The sequence below is a fragment of the Dendropsophus ebraccatus genome, chromosome 10, assembly GCF_027789765.1.
Source record: "Dendropsophus ebraccatus isolate aDenEbr1 chromosome 10, aDenEbr1.pat, whole genome shotgun sequence".
NCBI lineage: Eukaryota > Metazoa > Chordata > Amphibia > Anura > Hylidae > Dendropsophus > Dendropsophus ebraccatus.
Window position 1 is genome coordinate 43,189,919 of NC_091463.1, and position 20,797 is coordinate 43,210,715.

A 20,797-nucleotide genomic window follows, 5' to 3' on the forward strand; every position below is an offset into this window, starting at 1 on the left:
TTGTGGGAGAGCACAGGGGGGCTATATACTATTGGGGGAGAGCACAGGGGGGCTATATACTATTGGGGGAGAGCACAGGGGGGCTATATACTATTGTGGGAGAGCACAGGGGGGCTATATACTATTGTGGGAGAGCATAGGGGGGCTATATACTATTGGGGGAGAGCACAGGGGGGGCTATATACTATTGTGGGTGAGCACAGGGGGCTATATACTATTGTGGGTGAGCACAGGGGGCTATATACTACTGGGGAGAGTGCACAGGGGGGCTATATACTAAATGGGGAGCGCACAGGAGGGCTGTATATAACTGGAGGAGCACATGAGGGTCTATATACTACAGGGACACCTTAAAACTATGGAGGCATAGAGGGGTGTAACTATGTAGGAGTACAGAGGGGTGTAACTACTGTATAGGAGTACAGAGGGGTGTAACTACTGTATGTGTTGGAGCCTAAAATATTTGTCTGGCAGATTCTGGAGAGAAGATTCACAGCCAGGAGAAGACTTCAAGGTGGCCCACGCTGGATGGAGAGAAAAAGAAAAGGTGACAGACTCTGATCGGAGAAGACGCCTCCGGTGAGTCACTGGATGTAACTTCACTCTGTTATAGGCTTGTACTGATAGGGGTCATGGTATGGCGGTATTATGTAATGGTATCATTGGTAATATCTTTCTGTTTTGTTTAGTGCAGTTTTTATGTAATATGTAATCACTGTATGGTGGAAATAGTGTTATAAGGTAACTACTGTATGTATTGGGGCTCTTGATACAGTGTGGGGGCAAATTCAGTACATTATACAATGTGCAGAAAGGTAAGGGGGGGCCCACTCTTGAGGGCTGTGCACTGGGCCCACCAATGTATTAAAACGGCCCTGACTGTACCATGTACTGGAGCCCCCCCGCCCCCGGGCAGTATCTGTAATGAGATGCTGTGAGCGGGGGAGACTGTATTCATAAGCGCCGCGCTGTACTAAATCAGCCGTGCGGTGCTGATACTACAGCGCGGCGCTTATGAATACAGTCTCCCCCGCTCACAGCATCTCATTACAGATACTTCCCGGGGGCGGGGGGGCTCCAGTACATGCATTCCACGTCCGTGATCCGTCAGGATCACGGAACGTGGGAATGCAGCCTTAGTCCCCCGGCTGATGTGCGGCTGCCCGGGGTGTCCCGTCCTGTCCCCGGCAGCGCGCGCATCAGAGAGCTCCCCGTGCGCCGGAAGTCACAGGCACAGGCGCACGGGGAGCTCTGTGATGCGCGCGCTGCCGGGGACAGGACGGGACACCCCGGGCAGCCGCACATCAGCCGGGACCAGACCAGAGAGGCTCGACGGGGGAACGGAGGGCAGGTGAGTTGTGTGCTGTTTTTTTGTTTTTGTTTTATCTGCTGTGCAGGGGGGGGGGGGGAGAGGGGGACCATCTATAAGGTAGGGGGGGAAGGGGGCCATCTATAAGGGAGGGGGGAAAGAGGGGGACGATCTATAAGGGAGGGGGAAAGAGGGGGACGATCTATAAGGGAGGGGGAGAGGGAAGAGGGGGACCATCTATAGGGGGGGGCCATCTATAAGGGAGGGGGGGAAAGAGGGGGACCATCTATAAGGGGGGGCCATCTATAAGGGAGGGGGGAAAGAGGGGGACCATCTATAATTGGGGGACCATCTATAAGGAAGGGGCGGGAGGGGGACCGTCTATAAGGGGGGGGAAAGAGGGGGACCATGTATAAGGGGGAGAGGGGGACCATCTATAAGGGAGGGGGAAAGAGGGGGACCATCTATAAGGGGGCATCTATAAGGCAGGGGGGAGAGGGGGACCATGTATAAGGGGGGGAGGGGGACCATCTATAAGGGAAAGGGGACCATCTATAAGGGAGGGGGAGAGAGGGAAGAGGGGGACCATCTATAAGGGGGGGGGGAGAGGGGGACCATCTATAAGGGGGGGAGAGAGGGAAGAGGGGGACCAACTATAAGGGGGGGGGAAGAGGGGGACCATCTATAAAGGGGGGAAGAGGGGGACCATCTATAAGGGAGGGGAAAGAGGGGGACCATCTATAAGGGGGGGGAGAGGGGGACCATCTATAAGGGGGGGAGAGAGGGAAGAGGGGGACCAACTATAAGGGGGGGGGAAGAGGGGGACCATCTATAAGGGGGGAAGAGGGGGACCATCTATAAAGGGGAAAAGAGGGGGACCATCTATAAGGGAGGGGGGGAGAGGGGGACCATCTATAAGGGAGGGGGGAGAGGGGGACCATCTATAAGGGGTGGAGAGGGGGACCATCTATAAGGGAGAGGGGACCATCTATAAGGGGGGGAAGAGGGGGACCATCTATAAGGGGGGAAGAGGGGGACCATCTATAAGGGGGGAAGAGGGGGACCATCTCCTAAAAGATCAGCACCCTCCTCTCCTGACATCCTCTGTGCTGCTGGGACTTCTCCTATAGGATTAGCACCCTCCTCTCCTGACATCCTCTGTGCTGCTGGGACCTCTCCTATAGGATTAGCACCCTCATCTCCTGACATCCTCTGTGCTGCTGGGACCTCTCCTATAAAGTCAGCCTCCTCCTCTCCTGACATCCTCTGTGCAGCAAGGGACCAAACATTATGTTTATTGGGGACAGCAGTGGGGGGGGGGGGGCAGTAGTGGATTATAATGTGGGCGGATTGACGGGGGGGGGGGGGGGGCGTCATTCTATAGTTCGCCTCGGGCAGCAGAGAGGCTAGAATCACCCCTGGGCAGGCGTTAACATTTTCCTGCATATAGGCGAACCCCTGACAATCTTGTTAAAAGTCAGGGGTCATCTTATTCCCTGGAAAATACGGTATCTCTAACAAGCATTAGAATAACCAAATGTGCCCATTCAGATCTATTAGACACTTTACATGGAACTAAATTACCTACACTACCGTTCAAAAGTTTGGGGTCACCCAAACAATTTAGTTTTTTCCATGAAAAGTCACACTTCTTCACCACCATACATTGTGAAATGAATAGAAAATAGAGTAAAGATATTGACAAGGTTAGAAATAATGATTTGTATTTGAAATAATACAAACTTTGCTTTTGCCAAAGAATCCTCCTTTTGCAGCAATTACAGCATTGCACACCTTTGGCATTCTAGCTGTTAATCTGTTGAGGTAAGCTGGAGAAATTGCACCCCACGCTTCTAGAAGCAGCTCCCACAAGTTGGATTGGTTGGATGGGCACTTCTGGCGTACCATACGGTGAAGCTGCTCCCACAACAGCTCAATGGGGTTCAGATCGGGTGACTGCGCTGGCCACTACATTACCGTAAAATGCCAGCTGCCTGCTTCTGCTGTAAATAGTTCTTGCACAATTTGGAGGTGTGTTTAGGGGCATTGTCCTGTTGTAGGATGAAATTGGTTCCAATCAAGCGCTGTCCACTGGGTATGGCATGGCGTTGCAAAATTGAGTGATAGTCTTCCTTATTCAGAATCCCTTTTACCCTGTACAAATCTCCCACCTTACCAGCACCAAAGCAACCCAAGACCATCACATTACCTCCACCATGCTTAACAGATGGCGTCAGGCATTCTTCCAGCATCTTTCATTTGTTCTGCGTCTCACAAACGTTCTTTGTGATCCAAACACCTCAAACTTGGATTCATCCGTCCACAACACTTTTTTCCAGTCTTCCTCTGTCCAATGTCTGTTCTTTTGCCCATCTTAATCTTTTTCTTTTATTGGCCAGTCTCAGATATGGCTTTTTCTTTGCCACTCTGCCCTGAAGCCCAAAATCCCGCAGCTGCCTCTTCACTGTAGATGTTGACACTGGTGTTTTGCGGGTAATATTTAATGAAGATGCCAGTTGGGGACCTGTGAGGCGTCTGTTTCTCAAACTAGAGACTCTAATGTGCTTATCTTCTTGCTTAGTTGTGCAACGCGGCCTCCCACTTCTTTTTCTACTCTGGTTAGAGCCTGTTTGTGCAGTCCTCTGAAGGGAGTAGTACACATCGTTGTAGGAAATATTCAATTTCTTAGCAATTTCTCGCATGGAATAGCCTTCATTTCTAAGAACAAGAATAGACTGTCAAGTTTCAGATGAAAGTTCTCTTTTTCTGGCCATTTTGAGCGTTTAATTAACCCCCCAAATGTGATGCTTCAGAAACTTAATCTGCTCAAAGGAAGGTCAGTTTTGTAGCTTCTGTAACAAGCTAGACTGTTTTCAGATGTGTGAACATGATTGCACAAGGGTTTTTTAATCATCAATTAGCCTTCTGAGCCAATGAGCAAACACATTGTACCATTAGAACACTGGAGTGATAGTTGCAATATCTACACCTATGTAGATATTGCACCAAAAACCAGACATTTGCAGCTAGAATAGTCATTTACCACATAAGAATGTATAGAGTGTATTTCTTTAAAGTTAGGACTAGTTTAAAGTTATCTTCATTGAAAAGTACAGTGCTTTTCCTTTAAAAATAAGGACATTTCAATGTGACCCCAAACTTTTGAACGGTAGTGTACGCCAAAACCTTGTATTTTCACCGTACTATATTACAAAATAACAGTTAAAATAAGTACACACCTAAGCTGTGATGGATCTTGCTTCCCAAGGACATGGCACACAAGATTTTGACAAAACCCATAGCATGCAAACAGGACTGCATTTTCGGACACATTTGCCAACAAAGCAGGAACAGTGCCATGATACAGCCCACGCAGCCCCTCCATGTGGTATGTGCGTACTGCACAGTCCGTGAAGCTTCTATACATCGATGGGAAGGTCTGCATCTTAACCTTGGCTGTGTCAAATGGCTGTCCACTGAGCACACAGGCCGCACCGCCTAAAGGAATAATAAATAAAATAAATAGAAATGCTGTTTTGGTAAGTGTGTGAGTATTTGCTTTTGTTTCGCAGTTATGGCAGCGTGTACCTGTGTACCCTGTTTTTTAAGGTGCTGATCCATCCATGCATTTTTTTAATCAAATTTCCCTTTATTTTAACATACTAGATCAGTAGTGGTCAGTGTTGCTTTTTAGGCTGCATTCACACTACGTATATTTCAGTCAGTATATGTAGATTTCAGTCAGTATTGCAACCAAAACCAGGAGTGGATTAAAAACACAGAAAGGCTCTGTTCACACAATGTTGAAATTGAGTGGATGGCCGCCATTTAATGGCAAATATTTGCTGTTATTTTAGAACAACGGCTGTTATATTAAAATAATGGCAGTTATTTACTGTTATATGGCGGCCATCCACTCAATTTCAACATTGTGTGAACAGAGCCTTTCTGCGTTTTTAATCCACTCCTGGTTTTGGTTGCAATACTGACTGAAATATACTGACTGAAATATACGTTGTGTGAACGCAGCCTAAGATTGTTTACATGGGGGAGTAATCACATCTATCTATATTAGTAGCGCTCTCCATCTGTCCAAGGTTGTTTTTAAAAAAGGCAGTATATAGTTGCATCTTTTATTCCCTGAGTAAATTTTGGAAGTCCAGGTAAGGCAGCTTTGTTTAGTGTCAGGATGCCATCTGAACTGAAACTGCCTTGTCACTGGAGGATGGGTACACACAAATTAATCAAAATGTACTCCAAGAACCTTACTTTTACATGTATAGTAAATACAGCAGTAATGCAACACAAAGGCTTTAGTATTTATTGTGTGCTGCTGTATTTCTTGGGTGTTTCACATTGGTAGCATATGCCATAATTTCCATCAGGGCCATTTAACAAGCCTATTTTGTTTTGCTTTGTCAATTTTTAAGTCTATTTTCTATTAGGACTATCGTGTAGTAGATTACCTACATTACCTGTGGATTATTCTTAATTATAAAGTTGTTGTTTTTTTTTAATGTATGGATAGTTGGGCACAAAGAGCTTAACAAAATATTAGAACTTAAAGGGGACCAGTCAGCCCAATTGGGCTGATATGGTTCCCTGTAGCTCTGTATACAGCTCCTGAGCAGCCTGCGGCACGTACCGGCTGCAGCAGAAGTTGTATAACAGAGAAAAAGAAGTTTTATTACCGGGGGGCGTGGCAGGCAGATGAGGGGAGGTAGTCATCTGGGCGGCTCCCCGTCCGTGTCTAGTCACCGCTTTTTGTCTGTCAGTGCTCTGAGGGGATGATTGACAGGCAGAGGCTAGTTACTGGCCGCTCTCCCTGTCAATCATCCCGTAAGCGTGATGACAGGCAGAGAGCGGTACAGTGATCCCTCAACTTACAATGGCCTCAAGATACAATATTTTTAACATACGATGTTCCTTTCTGGACCATCGTAACTTGAGACAAGACTCAACATTCAATGCTACAGACAGTCCAGATCTGCAGAAAAGATATCTCCTCTCTACGGGACAGTGTGATAATACATGTCCTGCATTGCTCTTTATTTGCCAGAATGAGTTGCACCTTTGGGCACCAGGTGAGAGCGGCTTTATTTTATTTTTCTCAGACCCTGTGTGATCCAATTAAAACCCTGAAAATGCTCCAATCCGCTACACAGAAAGTAATTTACAGTCTTTTGTAGCTCTTTCTGACTGTAATATGTGAGGACTTGCTTTATCCATATTAGTTAGCTGCTTATTGTACTTTAACCTCTTAACCCCTTAACCCCTTCGTGCTGCAGCTAGTTTGGGCCTTAATGACCAGGCTAATTTTTCAAAATCTGACCTGTCTCACTTTATGCTCTTATAGCTCAGTGATGCTTTAACGTATGCTAGCGATTCTGAGATTGTTTTTTCGTGACATATGGCACTTTATGTTAGTGGCAAAATTTGGTCACTATTTTGTGTGTTTTTTGTGAAAAACATAAAAATATCATGAAAAATTGAAAAAATTTGCATTTTATGAACTTTGAAATTCTCTGCTTCTAAAAAAAGAAAGTCGTAGCACATACATTAGTTACTAAGTCACATTACCAATATGTCTTCTTTATTCTGGCATAATTTGGTAAACATATTTTACTTTTTTAGGGTGTTATGGGGCTTAGAAATGTATCAGCAAATTATCACATTTCGTGAAACTGATTTTTTTAGGGACCAGTTCTTTTTTTAAATGGATTTAGAAGTCTGGTATCCTGAAAACCCCCATAAGTGACCCCATTTTGGAAACTACACACCTTAAAGAATTAATCTAGGGGTATAATGAGCATTTTAACCCTACAGGGGCTGGAGGAAAGTATTCACAATTAGGCAGTAAAAAAATTGAAAATTTTAATTTTCCAATAATATATACGTTTAGATTAAAGTTTCTCATTTTCAAAAGGAATATGAGACAAAAAGCACGCCAAAATTTGTAATGCAGGTTCTCTTGAGTACAACGGTACCCCATATGTGGGCGTAAACCACTGTATGGGCACACAGCAGGGCTCAGAAGGAAGGGAGCGCCAATTAGCTTTTCCAATGCAAATTTTGCTGAAGAAGTTTCTGAGCGCCAGGTGCGTTTGCAGTGCCCTGTAGTGTCAGCAGAGAGAAAACCCCCCATAAGTCACCCCATTTTGGAAAGTACACCCCTCAAAGAATTCATCTTGGTGTGTGGTGACCATTTTGACCCCACAGGTATTACAGGAAAGTATTCAAAAGAAGACAGTAAAAATGAAAAACTCGAATTCTTCCAATAATATGTTCGTTTAGTTTGAAATTTCTCAATTTCACGAGGAACGAGAGGAAAAAAGTACCCCAAAATTTGTAACGCAGGTTCTCCTGAGTACAATGGTACCCCATATGTGGGCATAAACCACTGCATGGGCACACAGGAGGGCTCAGAAGGGAAGGAGCGCCAATTAGCTTTTTCAATGCAGATTTTGCTGCAGAAGGTTTCCGAGCGACAGGTGCATTTGCAGTGCCCCTGTAGTGCCAGCGGAGTAAAATCTCGCCATAAGTCACTCCATTTTGGAAAGTGCACCCCTCAAAGTATTCATCTTGGTGTGTGGTGACCATTTTGACCCCACAGGTATTAGAGGAATGTATTCAAAAGTAGACAGTAAAAATTAAAAACTCAAATTTTTCCAATATTATGTTCTTTTAGTTTGAAATTTCTCAATTTTATGAGGAACAAGAGGAAAAAAGTACCCCAAAATTTGTAACGCAGGTTCTCCTAAGTGAAAAGGTACCTCATATGTGGGCATAAACCACTGCATGGGCACACAGGAGGGCTCAGAAGGAAAGGAGCGCCAATTAGCTTTTTCAATGCAGATTTTGCTGAAGAAGTTTCTGAGCGCCAGGTGCGTTTGCAGAGCCCCTGTAGTGTCCGCAGAGTAAAATCTCCCAATAAGTCACCCCATTTTAGAAAGTGCACCCCTCAAAGAATTTATTTTGGGGTGTGGTGAGCATTTTGACCCCACAGGTGTTTGAGGAAAGTATTCAAAAGTAGACAGTAAAAATGAAAAACTCGATTTTTTCCAATAATATGTTCCTTTAGTTTGAAATTTCTCAATTTCTCGAGGAACAGGAGAGAAATGTCACCCCAATATATGTAAAGCAGGTTCTCCTGAGTAGAACGGTTCCCCATATGTGGGCATAAACCACTGCATGGGCACACAGCCGGGCTCAGAAGGGAAGGAGCGCCAATTAGCATTTCAGTGCAGATTTTTCTGAAGAAGTTTCTGAGCGCCAGGTGCGTTTGCAGAGCCCCTGTAGTGTCAGCAGCATAGATTCCCCCCAAAAGTCACCCCATTTTGGAAAGTGCACCCCTCAAAGAATTCATCTTGGGGTGTGGTGACCATTTTTACCCCACAGGTATTAGAGGAAAGTATTCAAAATTGGCCAGTAAAAATGAAAACTCTAATTTTTCCAATAATATGTTGGTTTAGTTTGAAATTTCTCAATTTGACGAGGACAGGAGAGAAAACGTACCCCAAAATCTGTAACGCAGGTTCTCCTGAGTACAACGTTACCCCATATGTGGGCATAAACCACTGTATGGGCACACAGCAGGGCTCAGAAGGGAAGGAGCGCCAATTTACAGGAGCAAAATTGCAGCTAGTAATGGTTATTAGAATAGCGCAGTTACTAAAATAGAATAAAAAAAATGAGATTACAGGTAAACTGGGGTGGTTATGGGCAACCTGAGGTAGTTACAGGTAATCTGGGGTGGTTACGGACAACATGGGGTGGTCACGGGCAACCTGCTGTGGTTACGGCAACCTGGGGTGGTTACAGGCAACGTGGGGTGGTTAAGGGCAACGAGGGGTGGTTATGGGCAACGTGTGGTGGTCACGGGCAACCTGCTGTGTTTACGGCAACGTGGGCTGGTTACAGGCAACGTGGGCTGGTTACAGGCAACGTGGGCTGGTTACAGGCAACGTGGGCTGGTTACAGGCAACGTGGGCTGGTTACAGGCAACGTGGGCTGGTTACAGGCAACGTGGGCTGGTTACAGGCAACGTGGGCTGGTTACAGGCAACGTGGGCTGGTTACGGGCAACGTGGGCTGGTTACGGGCAATCTGCTGTGCTTACAGACAATCTGGGATGGTTACGGGAAAGGTGGGGTGGTTACGGGCAACCTGCAGTGCTTACAGACAATCTGGGATGGTTACAGGAAACGTGGGGTGGTTACGGGCAACCTGCAGTGCTTACAGACAATCTGGGGTGGTTACGGGCAACGTGGGGTGGTTACGGGCAACCTGCAGTGCTTACAGACAATCTGGGGTGGTTACGGGCAACGTGGGGTGGTTACGGGCAACCTGCAGTGCTTACTGACAATCTGGGGTGCTTACGGGCAACGTGGGGTGGTTACGGGCAATGTGGGGTGGTTACGGATAAACTGAAGTTCTTATAGGCAATCTGGGGTGGATACCTGTTATCTGGCATGGGCACCGCAATCTGGAGGGGGTCATTGGCAATTTGGCGTGGTCAGAGGCGACGTGCGGTGGTCAGAGGCGACGTGCGGTGGTCAGAGGCGACGTGCGGTGGTCAGAGGCGACGTGCGGTGGTCAGAGGCGACGTGGCGTGGTCAGAGGCGACGTGGCGTGGTCAGAGGCGACGTGGCGTGGTCAGAGGCGACGTGGCGTGGTCAGAGGCGACGTGGCGTGGTCAGAGGCAACGCGCGGTGGTTACGTGCAATCTGGGGGGGGGTTACATGTAATCTGGCATGATTACGGGGAACCTGGGGGGTTATGTGCAACCTGGAAGGGTTACAGACAATCTGGGGTGGTTACTGATAAACTGAAGTGCTTATAGGTAATCTGGGGTGGGTACATGTAATTTGGGGTGGTTACGGGCAATCGGGAGGGGGTCACTGGCAATTTGTGGTGGTTACGGGCAACGTGCGGTGGTTACGGGCAACGTGCGGTGGTTACGGGCAACGTGCGGTGGTTACGGGCAACCTGCGGTGGTTACGGTTAATCTGGGGAGGGGTTAGGGGTAATTTGGGAGTAAACTGCAATTCTTACTATAATAAAAAGTGTGTGTTTTATTTTTTTGTATGTTTGTCACTTTTTGTACTTTACACATTCATTTTCACTGTATTACTATGATTACTGTGATATTTTCTATCACAGTAATCATAGTTCAGTGACAGAGACCAAATTGGTCTCTGTCACTTTAAATTTTCAGAGTTGGCTGGTTGTGAAGCGCATGCGCACTTCATAACCAGCCAGGACGTCGAGGAGGAAGGAGCTCCGTGGATCCGGTGAGTATATGGGGAAGGGGGGGTGACTGGGGGACGGGGGTGACAGGGGGGGGTGGGGGGCGACTTGGGGGGTGGGGGGACATCACTTTTTATCCCCTGTCACCAATCATTCATGGTGACAGGGGATAAAAAGTGCCTGGAGCACATGGCACAAGCGATCAGCGGTATATACTATATACCGCTGATCGCTTGTACCGGGACCAAACAGGGGGGTCCCCGATGACTGCCCCATGCTCTCCGCTACCTCCGGTGGCGGAGAGCATGGGGCTTTCATTCATTTTAACTTTTACATCGCTGTGAACCGACATTAGTCGGTTCACAGCGATGGCGGCGGCCATCTTGGAAATGATGGCCGCCGGGGGAGGGGGGTTAGTTATTGGGGCACTAGGGGGGGCTGATCTGAGGTCTGGGGGACAGTTATTTCATCTCCCCCCGCCGTGAATCTACGGCGGGGGGAGATGAAAGGCGGCGGCGGCACCGGTAATCTCCTTTACCGACGGTCGCCGCTATAACGTTAATAGCGGCGATCGTCGGTAAGGGGGGGGGCCGGGACGGACCTCACACACTGCCCCAACCCCTCAGCTACCTCCGGTAGCCGGGGGGATGGGGTGGGGGCCGTCCCGGCCCCGCAGCCTTATTCTCTGCCATCGCCGTAAAAAGCTGATGGCAGCAGAATAAGGACCATTAGTGACCGCCGTAGAAAGCCGTATCGGCGGTCACTAAGGGGTTAAGGACGAAGCCAGTTTTCATTTTTTCGCTTTCGTTTTTTCCTCCTCATGTTTAAAAGGCCACTGGGCTTGCATATTTCCCCTTACAGACCCACATGAGCACTAATTTTTTGCGACACCAATTATATATTTGCACATACAGACTTAATTTTTCTATAAAATATGTTGCAAATGCAAAATTATATGTGCAGTGAAATTTGAAAAAAAAAGGTGCAATTCCTTTTATTTTGAGGGGTTTCGTACTGTATTTACGCCATTCGTCCTATGGTAAAACTTTAAACCTTTTAAAGAAAAACTAAATGTGTTTAAAATTGCTCTATTCCCATCCTAAGGGTAAATTCACACGGGCGTCTCGCACAAGAAATCCGCAGCTAATCTGCAATACACATATTATTCTTCTTATTATTAATATATGTATTGCGGATTAGCTGCGGATTTTTTATGCGAGACGCCCGTGTGAATATACCCTTATAACGCTTTATTGTTTGGTCTATGGGTCTGTGTGAGGTGTCTTTTTTTTTTTGGTACCTTGTTTGCGTATATGCAACTTTTTGATCACTTTTTATAAAATTTTTTCTGGATTTAATGTAAACAAAAATGCGCAATTTTACACTATGGCGGGTTTTTGCGCTTACGCCGTTTTCCATGCGAAATCAGGAATGTCATCATTTAATAATTCGGGCGGTTACGCACACGGCGATAACAAATATGTTTATTTTTTTATTTATTTTTATTTATAAAATGGGAAAAGGGAGGTGATTCAAACTTTTATTAGGGGAGAAGGTTATTTATTAATAACAGCACTTTATTTTATTTTCACTAACAGTAATTAGAAGCTCCCTGGGGGACTTCTATATACACAGCACTGATCTCCCATTGAGATCAATGTTGTGTATATAACAGAGCCCCGATCCATCAGATCGGTGCTCTATTATAATGGTTTGCTGCTTACCATGTAAATGGATTGCAGAGCCGGGATCAGCATCATTGTGACGCTGAGCCCCGGACAGCTCATTACAATTGATCCCCCACTAGACACCAGGGAGAGGGGCCACATACACTATTCAAATGCAGCTATCAGCTTTGACAGCTGCATTTGAATAGTTAATTAGCGTCTGCTTGTAGCCTATCTTTATGAAAAAAAACTAAATAACGTGAAAAATTGCATTTTGCTAACTTTGAAATTTTCTGCTTGCAAGGAAAATAGTTATGCCACATAAATTAGATATGAAATAGCATTAGCAACATGTCTACTTTATATTGGCAGCATTTATTAAACTTGCCTTCAATCTTCAAAATCAGATTTTGCAAGGAAGTGGATTGGAGGGGACTGTATGTTATGAAGCCCCACAAAGCACCCCATTTCAGAAACTGCACCCCCCAAACTGTTCAAAATCAATTCCAAAAAGTTTTTTAACCCTTTGGGTGAGTGACAGAAATAAAAGCTAAGTGTGTAAGAAAATTGAGAATTTCAATATTCTTTGCAGAAGTTATATTGTGATCCAATATCTTTCATAATAGAAACCCTATTTCCAGAGAAATGTACCACAATTTTTATTACCGTTTCTGCAGTTTATAAAAATTATGATATGTGGCCATATTGCGCTATTTGACGCAACCACAAGCCTCAGATGTAAAGGAGCACATAGTGAATTTTGAAGCCTCTATTACAATTGGCCAATTTCCACTTCTGGATGGCAGAGGCTCAGGTGTGCCAAAACCTAACAAACACCCCTAAAGGGACACCATTTAGGAAACTACACCCCTCGAGGAATGTAACAAAGGGTATAGTGAGCATATGGACCCCACTTGTGACAGACACAATGTGGAACAATGTGACGTGAAAATGAAAAATGAAAATATTTTACACTAAAACGTTGGTGTAACTTTATTTTTTCTTTTAACCGCTTGTGAACATGAAAAATTCAAACCACTAATCATGTAGAGCAATTTTCCCCAAGTATAGGAGTACCCCACACGTGGACACAAAGTGCAAAGCTGGTGCACTGAAAGCCTCCAAAGGGAAGGAGCGCAATTTGGATTTTGGAAGCTGGATTTGGCCAGAATGGAGGACGAAGGCCATGTCGGGTTCGCAGAGCCCCCGTGCTTCAAAACATTGGAAACTCCCCACAAGTGACCCCATTATGGAAACTACACCTCTCAAGGAACGTAACAAGGGGTATAGTGAGCACACGGACTCCACTGGTGACAGGCACAATGTGCCGTGAAAATAAAAATCAGAATTTTTTTTACACTAAAACTTGGTCTAGCCTTAAATTTTATAGGGTTCACAAGGGTTTAAAAGTAAAATAAAACATAAAACTTGTAGATCAATTTCCCCTGAGTACAAAAATACCCCACATGGGGACATATTGTGCCATGACAGCACAGGACACTCCTCCAAAAGGAGTGTGTCATTTGGCTTTTGGAAGCTGGATTTTGCCAGAAAGGAGGACAGACTTAAATTTTTTAGGTTCACAAGGGGTTAAAAGAAAAATAAAACAAAGCTTTCAGAGCAATTACACCCCCCCCCCCCCCACACACACAGAGTACAAAAATACCCCACAAAGGGACATAATATACCATGTGGGTGCAGGACATGCCTCCAAAAGGAAAGCACGCATTTGGCTTTTGGAAGCTGGATTTTGCCAGAATGGAGGGCGAAGGCCATATCGGGTTCGCAGAGCCCCCATGCTGCCAAAACAACGGAAACCCCCACAAGTGACCCCAACGAACTCAGGGACTTGGATTCAGGTGGGGTCACTTAAGGGGGCTTATCATCACTACATGATGATGACGATGAGGAAGAAGAGGAGGGGAGGGGAGAGGGCAAGAGAGGGTGGCAAGAGAGGGAAGAGGGTAAGAGGAGAGCATGGCAGCGGAGAAGGGAGAGGGTGGCAGGAGAGGGGAGAGGGTAAGAGGAAAGTGGGGAGAGTGGCAGCGGAGAGCATAAGAGGAAAGAGTGGCAAGACGAGGGGAGAGGGTGGCAAGAGAGGGAAGCAGGAGAAAGTAGAGGGTGGCGAGAAAGAGAGCGTGGCTGGAGACGGGAGAGGGTAAGAGAAGAGAGGGTGACAGCAGAGAGGGAAGAGGGTGGCAGGATGGAGGATGGCAGGACAAAGGGAAGCAGGAGAGAGTAGAGGGTGACAGGAGAGGGAAGAGGGTGGCGGGACGGAGGATGGCAAGAGAGGGAAGCAGGAGAGAGGAGAGGGTGGCAGGAGAGGGAAGAGGGTGGCAGGAGAGGGTAAGAGAAGAGAGGAGAGGGTGGCAGGGCAGGGGAGAGGGTAAGAGGAGAGGGTGGCAGCAAGGAGAGGGTGGCAACAGAAAGGGTGGCAGAAAGAGGGTGGCAGGAAGGAGAGGGAGGGTGGCCGAAGGGAGAGGGTGGCGGCAGGGAGGGTGGTCGCATGGAGAGTGGCGGCAGGGAGAGTGGCAGCAAGGAGAGGGTGGCAGAGGGTGGTGGCAGCGAGGAGAGGGTGGAAAAGGGAGGGTGGTAGACAGGAGAGGGTGGCAGGGGATAAGGAGGCGAAGGCAGCACGGGGGACACACAGGCCGGCACGTGGGACACGGAAGAGGGAGGAGGCAGTGGCCGCTAACGAAAGGGGGAGGTGGAGGCCGCATATCAGGAGGTGGAAGGGGCGGAAGCGGCCACACATCAGGAAGAGGGAGGAGACGGGAGCGCCGGGGGTAAAGGCGGCATCAAGAAGAGGGACATGGGGGCAGAAGGGGGACACACCGAGAACAAAAAGGGGGCCACACTCCTCCTCTGCTCGCCGATTCTTCGCGAGCAGAGAAGGATGATTCGCCCGTGATTGGCCGGCCGGTGGCTTCTGGCCAATCACGGTCGATCGGTGCACGGTGCTATGGGCACATGACGTCCAGCCACTGTGGTGATTGGTGCTGTCTGAGACAGCACCAATCACTGCTCAATTCCCGTATATCGGAATATTGCTGTGATTGGTCGCTCAGAATTGAACAGCCAATCACAGCGATTGCAGTCTCGGGGGGGGGCGGCGTGATGATGCCCCCTACAAGACTCAGGTAGATGGCTGCTGTAGTAAACAGCAGCCATCTTCCTACAATCGCGACCCGGCGGCCTCTTAAAGGACCAGAGTACAGGTACGGCATGCGTCCTTAAGTGATATGATTCTATGCCGTACCCGTAAGGCATGGGTCCTTAAGAGGTTAAACTTTCATTTTTTTCTCATTTGGGGGTCTTCAGGACCAATTACCAGTTTTCCATAGAGTTTTGGTCTCAACACACAATGGTCGTCCTCAGGGCCGCCATCAGGAATTCCAGGGCCCCATACTGCCAACTTGTCTGGGCCCCCACCTTACCAAAGACATTAATCCAAAAAATCAGGACATACGTTTGGCTATTTAAAGCCCATAATATGTGTTAAATTACGAGTCAATTAAGTCATGTTTTCAGCCTTAAAAATAACTATTGTTTTATAAAAGAATGGCTGAAAAATGTCATGTTTTTTTTCCACAAATAATACTGACACATCATAATCACAATAATGTTTTGCCTGACTTCTCCTTTAATATACTGTATATAGACAATAGATGCACAAACCCATAATGTACAAATAGGCAGATACACACATGTATGCACACACACTCACACAGATACATATAGATCCACAATACATGTATACACACATATAGGCACATTACAAGATGTACAAATATACCAACATAGAGAAATTACACAGATACAAACACATGCAGATTCCATATATACCTCTACACAGACACATAGCATAGATGCAGACACACACATGCAGATTCCATATATACCTCTACACAGACACATAGCATAGATGCAGACACACACATGCAGATTCCATATATACCTATATACACAGACACATAGCATAGATGCAGATACACACATGCAGATTCCATATATACCTCTACACAGACACATAGCATAGATGCAGACACACACATGCAGATTCCATATATACCTATATACACAGACACACAGCATAGATGCAGATACACACATGCAGATTACCCAGATACAAACACATGCAGATGACATATATACATCACACACATGCAGATTGCACAGATATATGATCAGAGGCTCAAACACACATACACACACACTCTCACACACACTTTTTATCCTTGAGGCCCCCAGTGATACAGTGCTCAGATACACACTCACACACACTTACTTTTAATCCTTGAGGCCCCCAGTGAGTGAAGTCTCTGCTCCCAGTCAGCAGCCTGCAGCCCCTCCTCCTTTGCCCCGACTGCAGAGCTGTATACTGGAGGGAACAGAGGTCACAGCTGGGAGGGAGGGGGGGGGGGGAGGAGAGAGGAGAGGGGCCCACTGCATCTTCCTGTCTCCTGGGAGAGTACACAGGCCGGAAGTCACCAGCTCCGCACCAGCCTGGGAGCTGCTGAGGAGGGGGCTGGTCCATTGTGTAGGGGGGGATTCTGCAGCCCGGTCCACAGACAGTGCAGGGGGGAGGAGGGCCTCATGATTTTAGTTAAGTAGAAGGGGCCCCTTGCATCTGTGGGTGCTCTCCCCTCTCCCTGCACTGTCTGCATACCAGGCTTCTCATAAAAGTGAAGTGTGTGGGAGACCCGGGCCCCCCCATAGGCCGGGCCCCATACACCTGTACTGCCAGTAATTCCCTGTTGGCGGCCCTGGTCGTCCTGGAACCAATTAATATTGGATGTTGAGGGACCACTGTATACAGCTTCAGCCGCAACCAGTACATGCGGCGGGCTGCTCTGGAGCTGTATATAGTGCTCCAGGGAACCATGTCGGCCAAATTGGGCTGATAGCTTCACTTTAAGTGGGTGGTGGGATGAATATATATTCGATAGGTGAAATTGTTCTTTATATGTCAAAATTAATAAACACCATTCTATGGCCCGGTGTATTCCGCTATCCGCCAAAAGAAGTGACATGTCACTTCTATCGGCGGAATACGCCGGCCCATAGAATGGTGTCTATGGAGTCAGCGGAAAGGCGTGTGCACATACTGCGGAATTCCGCTGAGTTTATCCGCGAGAATTCCTCAGTATGAACCCACCCTCGTACTGTTGCGATACTGCAGTGTGTTCACAAATATGATGCAGTAATGCAATGAAACTGCAAGGTGTTAACACAGCCTTATAGGCTTTGATATAAATGAATCAAACTGCCTGATCGCTCTTCTTTGCCTCTTTATATTTGATAGATAATTGTTTTATCTCCCTACCACTCACCCATGGCTCCAGATATCAAATCAATCAGAACCGGCACAAAATGTGAGGGATGGCTTTGATCCAGTGACATAACCTGGAAAAAACAATAAAAAGATCACATTACACAGCATATATTGATTGTGAACTTTTGGACGATGCAGCTTATTAAAAATGGTACAGATAAAACGTGAAGCAGTTGCCCATAGCAACCAATCAAGTGCTCTAATGCAGTGTTTCTCAACCTTTTCAAGCCAAGTACCCCCATGCGACAAGAAGCTCCAGCCGAGTACCCCCAAGGATACGATTCATTATAATCTTTGCCCTAGGGAAGATACACCCATACATTTTGCAGCAAAATCCACTGCAATACTCTGTACTGTTGTGGCCCATAGTTTTGCATTTTTGCAGCAGATTTTCATTCCATTACGAGAATGTAGCCACTGCCTATTTAACGTATTAGCTGCCTGGCCTTACAGCTCATACTTACCTGACAATGCTCCCACCTGCTTCTCAGTCTCGCAGGTCACAGATCAGTGGCTGCAGCAGGCAGTCAATAAGTTGGGAGCTAGGGAAGCAGGCAGAAGCTTGGACAAGTAATAATATGCCCCTTTCAGCTAGGTATGTCCCTGCAGCCACATATGCCCCTTTTGGCTAGGTATGCCTCTTGCAGCCAGGTATGTCCCATGGAGCCAGATTTGCCGCTAGCCAGATGTGTCCCATTGAGCTGGATATGTCTCCCTGCAGCCAAATAACACCTCCAACATAGCCAGATACCTTCCCCATGTAGCCAGATACCCCCCCCCCCAACGTAGCCAGATACCTCCCCCATGTAGCCAGATACCTCCCCCTATGTAGTCAGATACCTCCCCATGTAGCCACATACCTCCCCCATATAGCCAGATACCTCCCTCCATGTAGTCAGATACCTCCCCCCATGTAGTCAGATACCTCCCCCCATGTAGTCAGATACCTCCCCCCATGTAGTCAGATACCTCCCCCCATGTAGTCAGATACCTCCCCCCATGTAGTCAGATACCTCCCCCATGTACAAGTCCAATAGCATGGTAACAGCATCTCACTTAGGCGGTAATATGAAAAAAGAAAAACTTTATTCCAGCATGGCACACAGAGAGACGTTTCAACCTTAGTGGTCTTTTTCAAGCATGCTTGAAAAAGACCACTAAGGTTGAAACGTCTCTCTGTGTGCCATGCTGGAATAAAGTTTTTCTTTTTTCATATTACCGCCTAACAGGGGCGGATTAACTTTACCATAGGCCCCGGGCTGTCCACCAAGCCTGGGCCCCCCCCACCCCACTGTAACTATGGAAGCACTAGCCTGGCGTTCATAGTACAGGATAGATAATGTCATGATGTCCTGATTTGTGCAAAATTGCCATTAAAAAACAGTGATTTTTTGCAAATCATGGCAGAAGTGTAGCCAGGAGACAGTACACCATTGAAAGAATGAGTCTTTTTGGGTGGTCATGGGCCCCCCAGGAGCTCAGGGCCCCGGGCTGCCGCCCAAAACGCCCCTATTATAATCCACTACTGCCGCCTAAGTGAGATGCTGTTACCATGCTATTGGACTTGTACTATGATGTCCCTATAGGACACAGGGACGGGCAACTATTGCATCTACATTCCTAAACCGCTTTTTTCTCATGTTATATTTAGACCGGATGGTCTTTGTGGGGAAGTGCTATAGTATCTCCTTTTTTACATACCTCCCCCCATGTAGTCACATACCTCCTCCATGTAGTCAGGCCCGCTCCTGCCATGAGGCAGACTGAGGCTTCAGCCTCAGGCGGCAGCTCCTGTGTTCCTGCAGGGGGCGGCACAATCTTCTCTGCCACTGTCATTTTAGTGAAGTTTAACTTCACTAAAATGACAGCAGTCCGGACCCCTATCAGTGCTGAGTGCCTGGCCGCCCCCTGCCGCCCTCCCCAGGAACTGCCGGGCTACGTCTCTCTGATGTGTGACGTCACCCAGCAGTCTTCCTGAAGATTGGGTAGGAGCCTGCACAGCCGGCCACAGCGGCTCCACATGCTGATCCCTCCTCCTCCCCAGTACTAGTGAGTATAACAACGAGGGAAAGGGGGGAGGCTGGTGGCTGAGGGTCATGATTGTTTGTAAGGGGGAAGGGGGAGGGTCTGGAGGGGGGGTCCCGACAATTGGGGGTGGGGGAGCAGGTCTCAGACCCAGGAGGGAGCCATGTGCCAGGTCTGTAGCTCTGGGATTACAACTGTGTGGTGCTCTGTGTGGATGTGTGAGATACAGGCAGTGCAGTGTGCTTCTAGGAGAGTGTGCACACTGAAGAAAGCACATAATCCGTCTTTGTGACAACAGACTGATAACAGCAGCAAACACAAGACTCGGCTCCTCCAGCAAGTTGTATCCTGTCAGTGTGTGCTCCCCCTCCTCCTGCCTGTGCTGGACTCCAGCCCCTTCATTACTATAGTGTACAGACTGGGGCATAGTGCTGGAGGTGGTGGTATATAATGTATATGTACACTGGGGCATAGTGCTGGAGGTGGTAGTATATAGCAGCACATGTGATATACTGTATATGTACAGACTGGGGCATAGTGCTGGAGGTGGTGGTATATACTGTATATGTACACTGGGGCATAGTGCTGGAGGTGGTAGTATATAGCAGCACATGTGATATATACTGTATATGTACTCTGGGGCATAGTGCTGGAGGTGGTGGTATATACTGTATATGTACACTGGGGCATAGTGCTGGAGGTGGTAGTATATAGCAGCACATGTGATATATACTGTATATGTACTCTGGGGCATAGTGCTGGAGGTGGTGGTATATAGCAGCACATGTGATATATACTGTATATGTACACTGGGGCATAGTGCTGGAGGTGGTGGTATATACTGTATATGTACACTGGGGCATAGTGCTGGAGGTGGTAGTATATAGCAGCACATGTGATATATACTGTATATGTACTCTGGGGCATAGTGCTGGAGGTGGTGGTATATACTGTATATGTACACTGGGGCATAGTGCTGGAGGTGGTGGTATATACTGTATATGTACACTGGGGCATAGTGCTGGAGGTGGTGGTATATAGCAGCACATGTGATATATACTGTATATGTACTCTGGGGCATAGTGCTGGAGGTGGTGGTATATAGCAGCACATGTGATATATACTGTATATGTACTCTGGGGCATAGTGCTGGAGGTGGTGGTATATACTGTATATGTACACTGGGGCATAGTGCTGGAGGTGGTGGTATATA

At 47.2% G+C, this 20,797-nt stretch overlaps 1 protein-coding gene across 1 annotated transcript in view; it reads right to left on the reverse strand.

Moving 5' to 3' along the window:
* Positions 1–20,797, reverse strand: part of LOC138802622 (mitochondrial ornithine transporter 1-like) — a 57,765-nt gene that overhangs the window by 23,693 nt on the left and 13,275 nt on the right. Inside the window, exons 2-3 of the mRNA XM_069986125.1 lie at positions 17,558–17,630; positions 4,549–4,807 (exon numbers count right to left, since the gene is read on the reverse strand). Of these exons, the coding sequence (XP_069842226.1) occupies positions 4,549–4,807; positions 17,558–17,627 (329 nt within the window). The 5' untranslated portion in view covers positions 17,628–17,630. The remainder of the gene's footprint in view (positions 1–4,548; positions 4,808–17,557; positions 17,631–20,797) is intronic.